This window comes from Haliotis rubra, unplaced genomic scaffold (genome assembly GCF_003918875.1).
Source record: "Haliotis rubra isolate DU_JTF1 unplaced genomic scaffold, ASM391887v1 Scf427, whole genome shotgun sequence".
NCBI classification, from domain to species: domain Eukaryota; kingdom Metazoa; phylum Mollusca; class Gastropoda; order Lepetellida; family Haliotidae; genus Haliotis; species Haliotis rubra.
In genome coordinates, this window is record NW_025767110.1 from 215,105 (window position 1) to 232,672 (window position 17,568).

The 17,568-nt window shown below is 45.3% G+C and overlaps 1 protein-coding gene across 1 annotated transcript; it reads left to right on the top strand.

Annotated features, from left to right (window-relative positions):
- Positions 1–12,706: 12,706 nt before the first annotated feature.
- On the top strand, positions 12,707–16,370 carry LOC124288845 (dehydrodolichyl diphosphate synthase complex subunit DHDDS-like). The gene is made up of 4 exons (XM_046725404.1): positions 12,707–12,844; positions 13,295–13,409; positions 13,706–13,813; positions 15,216–16,370. The coding sequence occupies exons 1-4, from the start codon at positions 12,786–12,788 to the stop codon at positions 15,456–15,458; spliced, it is 525 nt and encodes a 174-aa protein (XP_046581360.1). The 5' UTR covers positions 12,707–12,785; the 3' UTR covers positions 15,459–16,370.
- The last annotated feature ends 1,198 nt before the right edge of the window (positions 16,371–17,568 follow it).

A 17,568-nucleotide genomic window follows, 5' to 3' on the forward strand; every position in this document is an offset into this window, starting at 1 on the left:
GAGATGGTCAGAGAGTGCTGTACTGTAGGGGAGTTGGGGTAGCCCAGTGAGGTCATGAGGTGAGATGGTCAGAGTGCTGTACTGTAGGGGAGTTGGGGTAGCCCAGTGAGGTCATGAGGTGAGATGGTCAGAGAGTGCTGTACTGTAGGGGAGTTGGGGTAGCCCAGTGAGGTCATGAGGTGAGATGGTCAGAGAGTGCTGTACTGTAGGGGGAGTTGGGGTAGCCCAGTGAGGTCATGAGGTGAGATGGTCAGAGAGTGCTGCACTGTAGGGAGTTAGGGTAGCCCAGTCAGGTCATGAGGTGAGATGGTCAGAGAGTGCTGTACTGTAGGGGAGTTAGGGGTAGCCCAGTGAGGTCATGAGGTGAGATGGTCAGAGAGTGCTGTACTGTAGGGGAGTTAGGGGGTAGCCCAGTGAGGTCATGAGGTGAGATGGTCAGAGAGTGCTGTACTGTAGGGGAGTTGGGGCAGCCCAGTCAGGTCATGAGGTGAGATGGTCAGAGAGTGCTGTACTGTAGGGGAGTTGGGGTAGCCCAGTGAGGTCATGAGGTGAGATGGTCAGAGAGTGCTGTACTGTAGGGGAGTTGGGGTAGCCCAGTCAGGTCATGAGGTGAGATGGTCAGAGAGTGCTGATGGTCAGAGAGTGCTGTACTGTAGGGGAGTTGGGGTAGCCCAGTGAGGTCATGAGGTGAGATGGTCAGAGTGCTGTACTGTAGGGGAGTTGGGGTAGCCCAGTCAGGTCATGAGGTGAGATGGTCAGAGAGTGCTGTACTGTAGGGGAGTTGGGGTAGCCCAGTGAGGTCATGAGGTGAGATGGTCAGAGAGTGCTGTACTGTAGGGGAGTTGGGGTAGCCCAGTGAGGTCATGAGGTGAGATGGTCAGAGAGTGCTGTACTGTAGGGGAGTTGGGGTAGCCCAGTCAGGTCATGAGGTGAGATGGTCAGAGAGTGCTGTACTGTAGGGGAGTTGGGGTAGCCCAGTGAGGTCATGAGGTGAGATGGTCAGAGAGTGCTGTACTGTAGGGGAGTTGGGGTAGCCCAGTGAGGTCATGAGGGTGAGATGGTCAGAGAGTGCTGTACTGTAGGGGAGTTGGGGTAGCCCAGTGAGGTCATGAGGTGAGATGGTCAGAGAGTGCTGTACTGTAGGGGAGTTAGGGTAGCCCAGTGAGGTCATGAGGTGAGATGGTCAGAGAGTGCTGTACTGTAGGGGGAGTTGGGGTAGCCCAGTGAGGTCATGAGGTGAGATGGTCAGAGAGTGCTGTACTGTAGGGGAGTTGGGGTAGCCCAGTGAGGTCATGAGGTGAGATGGTCAGAGTGCTGTACTGTAGGGGAGTTGGGAGTAGCCCAGTGAGGGGTCATGAGGTGAGATGGTCAGAGAGTGCTGTACTGTAGGGGAGTTGGGGTAGCCCAGTGAGGTCATGAGGTGAGATGGTCAGAGAGTGCTGTACTGTAGGGGAGTTAGGGGTAGCCCAGTGAGGTCATGAGGTGAGATGGTCAGAGAGTGCTGTACTGTAGGGGAGTTGGGGTAGCCCAGTGAGGTCATGAGGTGAGATGGTCAGAGAGTGCTGTACTGTAGGGGAGTTAGGGGTAGCCCAGTGAGGTCATGAGGTGAGATGGTCAGAGAGTGCTGTACTGTAGGGGAGTTGGGGTAGCCCAGTGAGGTCATGAGGTGAGATGGTCAGAGAGAGTGCTGTACTGTAGGGGAGTTAGGGTAGCCCAGTCAGGTCATGAGGTGAGATGGTCAGAGAGTGCTGTACTGTAGGGGGAGTTAGGGTAGCCCAGTGAGGTCATGAGGTGAGATGGTCAGAGAGTGCTGTACTGTAGGGGGAGTTAGGGTAGCCCAGTGAGGTCATGAGGTGAGATGGTCAGAGAGTGCTGTACTGTAGGGGGAGTTAGGGTAGCCCAGTGAGGTCATGAGGTGAGATGGTCAGAGAGTGCTGTACTGTAGGGGAGTTAGGGGTAGCCCAGTGAGGTCATGAGGTGAGATGGTCAGAGAGAGTGCTGTACTGTAGGGGAGTTGGGGTAGCCCAGTGAGGTCATGAGGTGAGATGGTCAGAGAGTGCTGTACTGTAGGGGAGTTAGGGGTAGCCCAGTGAGGTCATGAGGTGAGATGGTCAGAGAGTGCTGTACTGTAGGGGAGTTGGGGTAGCCCAGTGAGGTCATGAGGTGAGATGGTCAGAGAGTGCTGTACTGTAGGGGAGTTGGGGTAGCCCAGTCAGGTCATGAGGTGAGATGGTCAGAGAGTGCTGTACTGTAGGGGGGAGTTAGGGGTAGCCCAGTGAGGTCATGAGGTGAGATGGTCAGAGAGTGCTGTACTGTAGGGGGAGTTAGGGTAGCCCAGTGAGGTCATGAGGTGAGATGGTCAGAGAGTGCTGTACTGTAGGGGAGTTAGGGTAGCCCAGTGAGGTCATGAGGTGAGATGGTCAGAGGAGTGCTGTACTGTAGGGGAGTTAGGGTAGCCCAGTGAGGTCATGAGGTGAGATGGTCAGAGAGTGCTGTACTGTAGGGGAGTTAGGGTAGCCCAGTGAGGTCATGAGGTGAGATGGTCAGAGAGTGCTGTACTGTAGGGGAGTTGGGGTAGCCCAGTGAGGTCATGAGGTGAGATGGTCAGAGAGTGCTGTACTGTAGGGGAGTTGGGGTAGCCCAGTGAGGGTCATGAGGTGAGATGGTCAGAGAGTGCTGTACTGTAGGGGAGTTAGGGGTAGCCCAGTGAGGTCATGAGGTGAGATGGTCAGAGAGTGCTGTACTGTAGGGGAGTTGGGGTAGCCCAGTCAGGTCATGAGGTGAGATGGTCAGAGAGTGCTGTACTGTAGGGGAGTTGGGGTAGCCCAGTGAGGTCATGAGGTGAGATGGTCAGAGAGTGCTGTACTGTAGGGGAGTTGGGGTAGCCCAGTGAGGTCATGAGGTGAGATGGTCAGAGAGTGCTGTACTGTAGGGGAGTTGGGGTAGCCCAGTGAGGTCATGAGGTGAGATGGTCAGAGAGTGCTGTACTGTAGGGGAGTTAGGGGTAGCCCAGTGAGGTCATGAGGTGAGATGGTCAGAGAGTGCTGTACTGTAGGGGAGTTGGGAGTAGCCCAGTGAGGTCATGAGGTGAGATGGTCAGAGAGTGCTGTACTGTAGGGGAGTTGGGGTAGCCCAGTGAGGTCATGAGGTGAGATGGTCAGAGAGTGCTGTACTGTAGGGGAGTTGGGGTAGCCCAGTGAGGTCATGAGGTGAGATGGTCAGAGAGTGCTGTACTGTAGGGGAGTTGGGGTAGCCCAGTGAGGTCATGAGGTGAGAGATGGTCAGAGAGTGCTGTACTGTAGGGGAGTTGGGAGTAGCCCAGTGAGGTCATGAGGTGAGATGGTCAGAGAGTGCTGTACTGTAGGGGGGGGGTAGCCCAGTGAGGTGAGGTCATGAGGTGAGATGGTCAGAGAGAGTGCTGTACTGTAGGGGGAGTTAGGGTAGCCCAGTGAGGTCATGAGGTGAGAGATGGTCAGAGAGTGCTGTACTGTAGGGGAGTTGGGGTAGCCCAGTGAGGTCATGAGGTGAGATGGTCAGAGAGTGCTGTACTGTAGGGGAGTTAGGGTAGCCCAGTGAGGTCATGAGGTGAGATGGTCAGAGAGTGCTGTACTGTAGGGGGAGTTAGGGTAGCCCAGTGAGGTCATGAGGTGAGATGGTCAGAGAGTGCTGTACTGTAGGGGAGTTAGGGGTAGCCCAGTGAGGTCATGAGGAAAAGAGATGGTCAGAGAGTGCTGTACTGTAGGGGAGTTAGGGGTAGCCCAGTCAGGTCATGAGGTGAGATGGTCAGAGAGTGCTGTACTGTAGGGGAGTTAGGGTAGCCCAGTCAGGTCATGAGGTGAGATGGTCAGGAGAGTGCTGTACTGTAGGGGAGTTAGGAGGTAGCCCAGTGAGGTCATGAGGTGAGATGGTCAGAGAGTGCTGTACTGTAGGGGAGTTGGGAGTAGCCCAGTGAGGTCATGAGGTGAGATGGTCAGAGAGTGCTGTACTGTAGGGGAGTTAGGGTAGCCCAGTGAGGTCATGAGGTGAGATGGTCAGAGTGCTGTACTGTAGGGGGAGTTGGGGTGTAGCCCAGTGAAGGTCATGAGGTGAGATGGTCAGAGAGTGCTGTACTGTAGGGAGTTAGGAGTAGCCCAGTGAGGTCATGAGGTGAGATGGTCAGAAAGTGCTGTACTGTAGGGGAGTTGGGGTAGCCCAGTGAGGTCATGAGGTGAGATGGTCAGGAGAGTGCTGTACTGTAGGGGGAGTTAGGGGTAGCCCAGTGAGGGTCATGAGGTAGTGAGATGGTCAGAGAGTGCTGAGACTGTAGGGGAGTTGGGGTAGCCCAGTCAGGTCATGAGGTGAGATGGTCAGAGAGTGCTGTACTGTAGGGGAGTTGGGGTAGCCCAGTGAGGTCATGAGGTGAGATGGTCAGAGAGTGCTGTACTGTAGGGGAGTTAGGGTAGCCCCAGTGAGGGTCATGAGGTGAGATGGTCAGAGAGTGCTGTACTGTAGGGGAGTTAGGGTAGCCCAGTGAGGTCATGAGGTGAGATGGTCAGAGAGTGCTGTACTGTGTTAGGGGGCCCAGTTGGGGAGATAGCCTGTAGGGGAGTTAGGAGGTAGCCCAGTGAGGGTCATGAGGTGAGATGGTCAGAGTGCTGCTGTACTGTAGGGGAGTTAGGGTAGCCCAGTGAGGTCATGAGGTGAGATGGTCAGAGAGTGCTGTACTGTAGGGGAGTTAGGGAGCCAGCCAAGTCAGGTCATGAGGTGAGATGGTCCAGAGAGTGCTGTACTGTAGGGGGAGTTGGGAGTAGCCCAGTGAGGTCATGAGGTGAGATGGTCCAGAGGGAGTGCTGTACTGTAGGGGGAGTTAGGGGTAGCCCAGTCAGGTCATGAGGTGAGATGGTCAGAGAGTGCTGTACTGTAGGGAGTTAGAGGTGTGCCCAGTGAGGTCATGAGGTGAGATGGTCAGAGAGTGCTGTACTGTAGGGGAGTTATGGAAAGAGTGTGACAGTCAGAGGTCATGAGGTGAGATGGTCAGAGGGTGCTGTACTGTAGGGGAGTTAGGGTAGCCAGTACAGAGGTCATGAGGTGAGATAGTCCAGAGTGCTGTACTGTAGGGGAGTTGGGAGTAGCCCAGTGAGGTCATGAGGTGAGATGGTCAGAGGTGCTGTACTGTAGGGGAGTTAGGGTAGCCGAGTGAGGTCATGAGGTGAGATGGTCAGAGAGTGCTGTACTGTAGGGGGAGTTAAGGGTAGCCCAGTGCAGGTCATGAGGTGAGATGGTCAGAGGAAGTGCTGTACTGTAGGGGAGTTAGGGGTAGCCCAGTGAGGTCATGAGGTGAGATGGTCAGAGAGTGCTGTACTGTAGGGGAGTTAAGGGGTAGCCCAGTGAGGTCCATGAGGTGAGATGGTCAGAGAGTGCTGTACTGTAGGGGAGTTAGGGGTAGCCCAGTCAGGTCATGAGGTGAGATGGTCCAGAGAGTGCTGTACTGTAGGGGAGTTAGGGGTAGCCCAGTGAGGTCATGAGGTGAGATGGTCAGAGAGGTGCTGTACTGTAGGGGGTTAAGGAATTGTAGCCCAGTGAGGTCATGAGGTGAGATGGTCAGAGAGTGCTGTACTGTAGGGGGAGTTAGGGGTAGAAGGTCATGGTGAGATGGTCTTCTCAAACGAGTTTGCAAAAACAATGTAAAGAATATTGACTGAAATCTTGAATACAGTCATCCCTCGCAATAACGCTCTTCGTGATACCGCCGATTCGGTTAAACCGCGGGGTAATCCGTGGCTCCCATAAAAAATGTTGCCCAGTGATCACACATCTTCACGTCATCAAAAATAGCACATCAACAAATCCGCTCTTGAGCTCTGGTTAATCACGTTGTAAAGTAATGAAATTCAGTGCGGATTGCAATTAACAGTGTTTATCGTACATATCCATGATTTTTCAGATGCTTAAAACATGCAGGGTCTTTTTCAATAATAATAGATGAACAGCAAAACATCGTAATAACTTTATCATAAAGGCGTGTCGATCATCAGCCGAGTACTTACAACGTTTGCTATGATGCAACACACCGCGTAATTGCACGGGTAAACACCGCCATCCGAGATGATGTCAGAAAACATGTTTTATTTGATCAAATTCAATCCCATTTTCATTCATTAAAACTGTTTACAAAAACAACAGAGAAACCGGCAAATGGCATTACCTCATTCCATACAACACCCGCTTACCACATTCGTGAGGGTCCGTTTTACGCGCCTACCGCGATAGCACCAATTTCACAATTTTCTCAGCAATCACGAACAGATTACAGCCTTGTCATTCATTGACCCCAAGACCCGCGTTATTGACTCATTGTAGTCACATTTGACAATTAATTGCCAACATTTTGTTTTACAATCAAAATTGGCGTACGTGCATGGGAAGTCAGCGGTGACTTGTCAAACTGTCTCCTATGTAAAATGTATCCAGCCAGGTAACCCAAAGTGCTTAGCAATGCTTATTATTATGTTAAATATGTTCGTAGAAAACATGCATTATACTTATACGATAGCAATATATAAGATCTCTGTTAGAATAACTGCTTGACATGAATTATTCTGTTAATGGAATAGAAATTCTTGGATGTTATATTTTCGGATCGTTTTTAACTGAATCACCGGTACATTGGACCAAAACATCGATGTGTGCCCAGCTGATTGCTATTTCCGGCTTAGTTGAATAACAGGTAGCATGACAGGAACAACAATTGAATTATCATGTCTTGTGATGTTTGATTGCAAGTTTCATGTACATACATCTATTGTTGATTTACAAAGTTTTGGGTTTTTTCACCTCCAACAATACGATATAGTTTTGACTGGGCACAATACACGAAATAGCAGTTTTGTTATGTCCATGGAAAATACGATTTTACTTGGCCTTTGTTCCGCGTTATGTAATCGTTACTTATAACGCGGGTGTCTAATAACGCGGGGGGTCATCCATGGACCCCAAGACCCGCGTTATGGCGAGGGATGCCTGTATATTTAATACAGTGGATTACAAATGTAAGCCAAGATGTACATTGAACACTTCCATGGCCAGATACTCTAATAACATGACTCATTTGGCTAGTCCAGTAATGGCGTTTTGACATCCCTTTTCCAGTTATCCATCCCTTTTAAAGTATGAAGGCATTTCCTATTATCGCGGTACTTGCGGATATCGGCAGAAAACATAACACAAACAATTTTTATCATGTAAATGCTTGTTGTTTTTAAGTGAAGGGCCCTCCTCTGACATCTGCATCTATCAGCAGCTAGATCCATCAGGTGAATTACCTCTTGTGAGCACGGTGATAAACAATGCCATCCGCCATTGACAAAATGAGGCTTCTCCCATTCTCGAGGTATAACGATAAAGTACTGTTCTGGAGTGCATGGAAGTGCAATCCTGCCGGAAAGGGTGAGAAAAAGTTATGATATGTCCAAGTTGGTATTAACTCACCAATATTTGTGATATTGCAAGATTTTGATCACTTGCAGACTTGGGCCACTCCCTTGTTACCAGTCAGCCAGGTTAACAACCGCTTGGTGTCACGCATCGGCGATATCGGCAGAGAATGTGTTTACCGCGAGAATAGGAAACCTGTGAGAATATATCTAAGATAATGTGTTCACATTGTGATGCCTACACGCACGCACACGCACGCTCACACACACACACACACACACTTGCACACACACTCTGGAAATCCAATAAACTCATCCACTGAGTGTGATCAATGTGTCATGGATCCTTAGAAAAATTGCTTGGGTCGTTCCTCAGATATATGGTCAGAAGCACTAACTCAAAAACATTATTTGCTCTGAAACAAAGAAAAAACTGACAGACCCCACACGGAGTTGTCAGTGAAAGTTATGTGGAACAAGAGGCTACAACAGGGTTCCCTTTCCAAAGTGGGACTATGTGTTGCATAACTGCAGTTCTTGCACAACTCTTTCCACAGAAGTTTGAAGGTGTCAGAAAATTTTGAGAACACTTGACTTTTTGTGGCAAGTTTTTGGAGGAAATCTTGTCAGCAATCGCATAGCTTAGAACCTAAAGATAAACTGATGTCCAATTATTTGCTGGAATGGGTTGAAGCCTTTGGTATTGGATGATATCTCAAAATCTCAACCAGTTTGTGACTTGTGCTATGTCAGCAGTAGGGACATTTGTCGCTTTTATCTAATGTATGCGTGCAAATCTTCACTCTGATAACATTTAAATACAGTTTGTTATGGTGGGGGAAAAGCATATTTGTTAATGGGGACAAAGTTTTGATAAGGCACTTGTTTGGTCGGTTCACAGTTTTTTACAAGTAACACAAAGCACTGATTTCAGCTGAGCTCTGCTGATAATGGGGTGTCTATTTGTAATAGTCAGTTAGTAAAATGAAATTATTTATCACCTAAATTGTGTCACATATTTGTCCATTTCTAAATTATGATAACAAATAATTTGATGTTTAATTTTATCAATCAGTGACTGAAAATGATAGGAGAGAAAGGAAACGAAAATCAATGTACATTGTTGTATTTCTTGACCTCCTATGGCTGGCTATCGATCTCGCTCGTAGAGATCAATGATCACAAACTAAATATTGATCAAATATCGATAAATATGAGTGATTTAAATTTGAGCAATAATATGTGTGATAATCGTTGGAAATTCTTCCAATCAACAATGTTCCTAATCTAAGATTGACAAATTACCCCAGCCACAAAAATGCCAAATGGTCAACTTTGTCAGGTAATTTGAATAATGCGACAACTGATTGTACCTGTAGTAAATTCTGTACATAACATCAAGTGAATGATGATAAATACACATCTCTATCAAGGGTATTTCAAAATAACAGTATCTGTCGGGCATCCATTCTACTTTTGTCCTGTTTGGATAGGTAGAAGAAATTGACAAACATGTGCCCTTTGTAATATTGAGATCAGTGTTAGCAATACATGTACAAAGTGGCTTAGAGTTTAATATCCACTGTCCTAACAGACGGCAGTCCAGTGCCTTGCACACCAAGCAAAGAAATTGACTTACAGCAGCAAAAGAGTGAGTGATCTCAGACAACCAGGTAGATTAGTGCCCATTTAAGCACCAGCTACATGACGGAGGTGTTTAATATTTTACCAAAATGGAAGTCAAGGTACACCATTGAGAGCCTAGTCTATTTATCAGAAGTTCACAAGCATAGTCAGGTGCATTGAACCCAATGGCATCGGACCTCCATCATCAGGAAGACTGAAGCAGCTATTTATACGGCGATGTTTTTCAGTCCACTGGTCACTAGTTGCAACAATTTGAATGTGAAGAATTCAGATTTGTATGTTAATTTTGTCAATGATTTATGTCTCCTCACACTTGCATCCAGCACAAAGCATATATGTGGGCATGTTATGATGGAATCAAGAGCAAGGAGGAAATACTGTTTGTTCAGCTAGAGGTATATTTAGCCATGTTAGATGCCACCTCATTCAGCTGCTCTCAGCCATTGAGGCTGTTGCCAGTGCTATTTATAGCACAGCTCTGCTCTACTGAGCGTCATCCGAAACCTTTCAGTGGATTCATGAAGATATTGACTGCAGTGCGATTAGATAGGATTTCCCACCCACATCATACCAACAGTTTAATTTCAGTTTTTATTTGATTTTGTGTTATGTTCATAATTGTATTGGAGATCTCACTCAGCTTTTGCCCTTGCCATTGTCAGTGTGGTAAACTGATCCTTGCAGAAGTGTGTTATTGATTTTTAACAGGGCATAGCTGAACATAAGTCTCAGGTTTGTATCTTTGACAGTTGCCATGGTAATTCTCAGATCTGAATTGAAGTTCTTAAGAAAATTGTTCATGACATTTCTTTCCTTTGTATAGGATGTGTATTATTCAGTGACCCTTTTATTTCTATGCATACCGGGATGGAAATAGCACATAATTTGTGTGCCATGGCAGGGTAAATTTTAAAATGGCACCGATGAAATATTTTCAATGTGCCCAGGTGGCACAACTAAAATTATAAAAATAATACTGACCATAATTCATTTATTGAAAAATGCAATAAATTTGACCAACTCAGATGATTCAAAACCTACTTTTTCAACTCATCAAACTGTTTATCAGTGGTCTCAATAGTTTAACATAGGCATGGCATAACAGGGAGTCCCATTTTGGATAATATCATATTTTGCGAGTTGTTTATGGGTCCAGGACAAATGAAGCAGAGCTATTCTTACAGTCATGATAGTGTTCAGGAAATCCAGGTCTCAAGTTTACGGGATTACATGATGTTTACTGTTTACTGACATCCGTCCGAGATGATGGGGACAGATTTTTTCAGAAACCGTTATATATAGGGAAACCATATTTGGTATGTGTTTTCAGGACATAATTGTTGTGGTGAAGGTAAATACAGGAACCGTGTGGTGGGGGACATTGATGGGTATGGACACACCTAGTATCACAAAGGCACACCTAAATTGTCTATCTGGTACAGGTCTTCCATTACTGGGTATGTCCCCTATACAGTCAGTAACCTGTGCATGTAGGACAACCACTAAAGGTACAGGTATTCTGTCTCTGGGTATGTCCCCCATACAGTCAGTAACCTGTGCATGTAGGACAACCACTATAGGTACAGGTATTCTGTCTCTGGGTATGTCCCCTATACAGTCAGTAACCTGTGCATGTAGGACAACCACTAAAGGTACAGGTATTCTGTCTCTGGGTATGTCCCCTATACAGTCAGTAACCTGTGCATGTAGGACAACCACTAAAGGTACAGGTATTCTGTCTCTGGGTATGTCCCCTATGTATTCTGTCTCTAGATTTATGTCCTATACAGTCAGTAACAGTCAGTATACAGTCAGTAACCTGTGCATGTAGGACAACCACTAAAGGTACAGGTATTCTGTCTCTGGGTATGTCCCCTATACAGTCAGTAACCTGTGCATGTAGGACAACCACTAAAGGTACAGGTATTCTGTCTCTGGGTATGTCCCCCATACAGGCAGTAACCTGTGCATGCAGGACAACCACTAAAGGTACAGGTATTCTGTCTCTGGGTATGTCCCCTATACAGTCAGTAACCTGTGCATGCAGGCCTACTACTGGTACAGGTCTTCCATTACTGGGTATGTCCCCTATACAGTCAGTAACCTGTGCATGTAGGACAACCACTATTGGTACAGGTATTCTGATACTGGGTATGTCCCCTATACTCAGTAACCTGTGCATGTAGGACAACCACTAAATGTGCAGGTATTCTAATACTGGGTACGTCCCTTATTTAGTATGACCAGAAATTATTGAGAATTTTAGGAATGTGTTTAATTGGATTTCTAGTATAAACAACCTTGACTAGCTATCAAGTGCTTGGCTTCATTCAAGAGAAACAAATCCGTTAATCCTTTTTCATTAGTTTGTGAAGAGTTATCCCCCTTTGTTTACTTGCAAGCAGACGACATTTTCAGTGATCCTCGGTATGGATGATTTAGAGAAGAGGAAGTTGATTTTAGAGTATAATAACAAGGACATCAGATCAGCTAAAGTGAAAGTAAAACAGGCATCCCTTTGTTCACTGTTTATCGTGTTTTGAAAAATATTGCAAATGGATATGGCATTGAGCACCAGGGAGGCCCAGAAAATTGACTGTTGGTGACAGGAGGCTGACTTGGTATTCTTGTTTCTAAAAACAAACGAAGGAGTTTAGAAAACTTAAGGCTGGATATGATTGATAGAGGAACTGTGGCTGTCTGTAAGGAGACAATTAGAACTGAGCTGCATGCAATGGGTTGGCAGAAAAGTCGAGGAATTCCATCACCGATCATGAAACCTGAACAAAGGAGGCGAAGGTTGAACAGTGCTTACAGCACAGAAATTTTAACTGGGACAATGTGATTTTCTCAGATAAAAGTTCTGTGTGGCTGTTTCCTAATAAACCAATCAAACTGAAAAACCTTTGTATCAGCACCCAAAGTATAGTCCGAAATTTAACGTGTGGGGTGACATATCTGTGTTAGGGGCAATGCCCCTCTTTGTATTTGAAGGGAATATGAACAGTGAGCGGTACACAGATATTCTCGAGGGACATTTACTTCCATCTGCTCACGTGTTCTATGGAAATTTTTGGATTTTCCAGCAGGACAACGACCCAAAACATCGCTCAAAGCATTCACAGGCCTGGTTTCGGACCCAAAATATGACATTATTAGATTGGCCAAGCTATAGCCCTGACCTAAATCCAATAGAAAATGTTTGGGGACTTATGAAGGAAAGTGTCAATAAGAAAAATCTGACAAATATTGCTGAAATGAAAGAAGAGGTAGTCCGATATTGGGACAGCATGGACCACGACTTTCTAACTTCTTTGATCAGTAGTATGCCCTGCCTGCATTGAAGCCTGCATTGCTGCCCATGGTGACTTGACAAAATACTAACTGTTCACCTGTCTTTGAATCTGAAGTTATGTTCTGCTAATATTCACATTTAATACGTGAGTAATGAGTGAAAAAAAATAAAAAATTACGATCTTTAAATTCTCAATAATTTCTGGTTGTACTGTACAGTCCCTTTTGTCCTAGGCAAAAAGGTAATCTAGCAAGACTTGTTATCAGGGCGGTCTAGGGTACAGGGTAAAACAGACTGTTGTACATTGTGTGAGTGTTGTGACGGTGCTGGAGATTGTTGATGCAGACATTGATACATTGTGTGCTGACAGTCTTCTTCTTTGTTTCAGAGCCATCCTGAATGTCTGTTTTGCGTACACTGCCCGTGATGACATGTGTACAGCAATGAGGGAGATGGTTGAGGGTGTCAGTAAAGGGCTGCTCAAACACAGGTCAGTTGATGAGGCCAGTAACATTCCCTTGCTTCCCTTGTGATGCAGCCATAAACTTCCTCATCCCATGCTGGGGTTTGAACCACAGACTTTCTGATCCGAAGTCAGTTAAAGCATAGTCCACATGCTCAAAGAGGTTATCCCCGTCAGCAAGCTGACGTGGCATGGATGTCATCTGCGGGATGACACCAAATATGTCCTGCTGGACTTGCAAGAATTGCTCAGTGACCACCTACTTTTTAATAATTTTGATTGTTGGAATATTTATCATAGGAAAAATTGAAATACTCTTAAAATTACCCAGCATCCATCTTATTTTAATGAAGTTTAGTAAATATGTCTTTGTTTTGTGTCGGTTATCAGACTCACTTTCCTCTACTTAATACTGTATAAAATGCTAGACCTGTGAAGGTTGTATGAATGTGTTCTGCATGACATGACATGTTTCAGTGACATATCTGAAGATCTGTTGGGGAAGTGCCTGTACACATCCCAGTCTCGCCACCTAGATCTGCTTATCCGTACTTCAGGAGAGGTCCGACTCAGTGACTTTCTGCTGTGGGAGGTCAGTTGAAAACCTCCAAGTTTGTTTGAACATCATGAGACTGTATCCATTAGACATCTATCTATCTATCCGTTAATATATTACTTAGATTGGCACAATGCAAGGTGATACCATGACTGTATCTACTTTGTATATTATTTGGACTTCATGCCTGAGAACCCATTGTGATCAGTTTATAGACCAAATCAAAAGCAATGAAGATTGTCCAAGTCACAGATATTTACAGTCACCTCGAAATTCATTAGATAATGGTTATGTTAACCATCCTTTCACTCCCCACCATTCCTCTGTTACAGAGTTGCTATAGCTGCCTGGCCTTTGTGAAGGTATTGTGGCCAGAGTTCAGCATCTGGCACCTGTATGGTGCCGTCCTCCACTACCAGAGAAGTTACCAAGCAATCCAGGTGGGTGCTAAGTTCCATAACCAACGAGTTACAATGTAGTGATGTAGTCAATGCAAACACTATGCATGTGGACTGAGAGAGACACTTTGACAGTAGTTACAGCACAATGTATAGTTGGTGGAACTGGCCTATTTGCTGATGTGTTAAGATTGTTCTAACATCAGTATGCCTATGTCCCAATAAAGTACTGACACTCCTCTGTGTAGTAATGGTGCTTATGTTTGGGGGATTCATGATTGTGAAGAACCCTGGTTCATATTGTAATGGGGATGTATTCATTCACAACTTCACACAGACATCATAGAAATATAGCAAAGTGAACAAATCATCAAGTTACAAAACTTACCTGTGGGTGATCTGAGTAACAAATAGTGACATTCAACATATAACAAATAGTAACAAATAACATATAGATCAGTCACATTCATTTCCATTCCCTTAAGAGGCGACTATCAGGATCGGGTGGTCAGGCTCGCTGACTTTGTTGACCCATATCATATCCCAATTGCGTAGATGGATGCTCATGCTGTTGATCACTGGATTGTCTGGTCCCAACTCAATTATTTACAGACCGCCACCATATAGCTGGAATATTGCTGAGTGCGGCGTATAACTAAATTCACCACTCATCGCCCTTCCTTGGCATTGTGGTTTGATTGGATGCAGCACTGAATGAGAAGTACCAGCCCATCATGTTCTTCTTTCAAGTCGTATCTCAACTCGACCATGGCATGGGCAGTCTTGTGTCTACCCCAACATTGGCTCCATATTTGTCATCATAGTCATTAGAACTCCCACAAAGAAAGTCAATTCTTAGGGTATGCGAACCTTCATATGTTGGGGTCAAACTGTATAAACAATAGGGCATAGGGAGGAACTACTTTGTTACAGGTTGTCATAAGGTATGAAAGAGGCAGATAATTGACTCCAGAGTAGTTGAATCAGAGCACAAGCCATTGCGTTGTAATTCCTGTTTCTGTGAGATTAACATAACAATAAACAAAAACATTCCCAAAGAATGATCTATAGTGCTACTATGTACTGTACTGTTAATGAAAATAGTGCATCATTGTGATAACGGAATACGGTTACATAATGTCTTACTGACTGGTGAAGAGGGTTTCAGTGATCTATCTTTAAACAAATGGTGATTGTAGTGACTGGTATTCAGGTGAAATGCACTGTGCTGGGTTAGTGTTTTGAACAAAGCAAATCAGGCATATGTCAGCTTAACACCAGATGATTTATAAAAACTTGGAGGTTGAGTTATTCAGCAGAAATCAGTTCTGTAGAGAACAACGGCTGTTTAAAGCAACATAGTAAAAGGTCAGGAAATAGTTCTTACATAATGTATAAAACTTAAGCATGCTATATGTAACAGGATTTATGTTATTTTTACCAGAATGCAAAGCTGAACAGCGCCATAGAACAAGAGCGGATCCTACGGGAGTCTGACTACCAGTCCACGATGCAGCAGCTGTCTTCGCTGGGTAATGCCAGCGGCATCATGTCCCAGGGTCTTGTCCACCAGTACACAGCCGAGAGACAGGCGAGAATAGAAACATTCCTTCATACGGTGCAGGAGAAACGGGACACTTACTTCCATACCCTTGTCAACCAGACTGCAGTGCCCTGTGGGTCATAACACCACGCATGGGTGAGACAGTAGCTGGTGGAGGCAAGGCTGATTTTATAGGGTGCTTCATCTGTGGGTTCTTACAACAATTCAGTGTTGTGTGAAAGTGGCTCTGACTGGGAAGACTTTCTGTACTAGCTTAAGTGAGTATTGAAACTGATTTGTTCAGAGATGAATTGATTGATGATGTGCAGGTTTTTGTGATGTATAAATCACAGTTGTATCTTTGACTTAATGACAATTACTCAAGGAATGTGATGCTGAGTCTGATGTACAAGGGAGATCACTGTGGATTAGCAGTTTTTGCTAACCCTTAGCGTTGAGCTCTCTTGGAGGACCTGAAGATTGACTGAAATGGTTTGTGACATCTGAAAGGCAGAACAGCTGAGAATGCATTTGTTTGTGAACTTCAGAACATCTTGTTGATGCTACATTTACCCTTCATGTAAGTGTCCTGGATATGTATTGTATTTAGTCATATCTCGGCAAGAACTGTGAGAGTACTTTGTATAAACGAACTATTTTACAACGTTCATTAGAAACAGAATGTTCATTAGAAACCGAATGTTCATGAGAAAATTGTGAAATACAAAGATTTGTTTTACAGAAGCCAGACAAATATGATTTTGTGTCAGGTGAAGTTATTAACTACGTAAGTCATCTGTGGTTGGTTGGTTTGGTTTGTTGTTTAACGCCGCACTCAGCAATATTCCAGCTATATGGCGGCTGTCTGTAAATAATCAAGTCTGGACCAGACAATCCAGAGATCAGCATAGTGAGCATTGATCTACCCAGTTGGGGTGTAAGTCATCTGTGAGTCTATTCTTATTGTATATAAAGATGAATGGTGGTGCGTGGAGGAAGGGTTTGTAATGAGTCTCTGTAACATCAATATTACATCAATAAACATGCTGAACTCAATGTAACATCTGTGTGGTACTTACATTAACCACTGCTGCCCACACCTCATGAAACTGACACTAGTTTGAATTAAGCATTCTGAGGACTCTTTGCTGCATGCTGGATTTCCCAGTTTGGAACACTAAATCTTATTGTTGGTGTTGAGGAAATGGTAGCTGTCGAGGACTCATCAATGAGACCCACACAGGTATTAGTGTGGAGACGTGTAAAGTGACATGATAGGGCCATGTAACATGAAGTTTGGAATATTACAAACAGGTGTCTACAAGATATGCCATCAACCAAGAGATTGAACTGCTTTCTAATCTGTTGTCATTACAACAGGGATTCTGGGATTCTGGTTTACATGCTAAATATATTAACTATGAGTGGCATTACTGCTTAACATTGTATTGCCATGACTGTTTTAGAGTGAACAGAATAGCCTATATTCCTGCACTGCCACAACTGTTTAGGTGGGGACACAGGGCCCAATATTCCAGCACTGCCACAACTGTTTGGGTGTAGACACAGGGCCCAATATTCCTGCACTACCACAACTGTTTGGGTGTCAACACAGAACCCAATATTCCAGCACTGCCACAACTGTTTGGGTGGGGACACAGGACCCAATATTCCAGCACTGCCGCAACTGTTTGGGTTGGGACACAGGACCCAATATTCCAGCACTGCCACAACTGTTTGGGTGTCAACACAGGACCCTTTATTCCAGCACTGCCACAACTGTTTGGGTGGGGACACAGGATCCTATATTCCTGCACTGCCACAACTGTTTGGGTTGGGACACAGGACCCAATATTCCAGCACTGCCACAACTCTTTGGGTGTCAACACAGGACCCTTTATTCCAGCACTGCCACAACTGTTTGGGTGGGGACACAGGATCCTATATTCCAGCACTGCCATAACAGTTTGGGTGGGGACACAGGACCCAATATTCCAGCACTGCCACAACTGTTTGGGTGGGGACACAGGATCCTATATTCCAGCACTGCCACAACAGTTTGGGTGTCAACACAGGACCCAATATTCCAGCACTGCCACAACTGTTTGGGTGGGGACACAGGACCCAATATTTCAGCACTGCCACAACTGTTTGGGTGTAAACACAGGGCCCAATATTCCAGCACTGCCACAACTGTTTGGGTGTCAACACAGAACCCAATATTCCAGCACTGCCACAACTGTTTGGGTGTAAA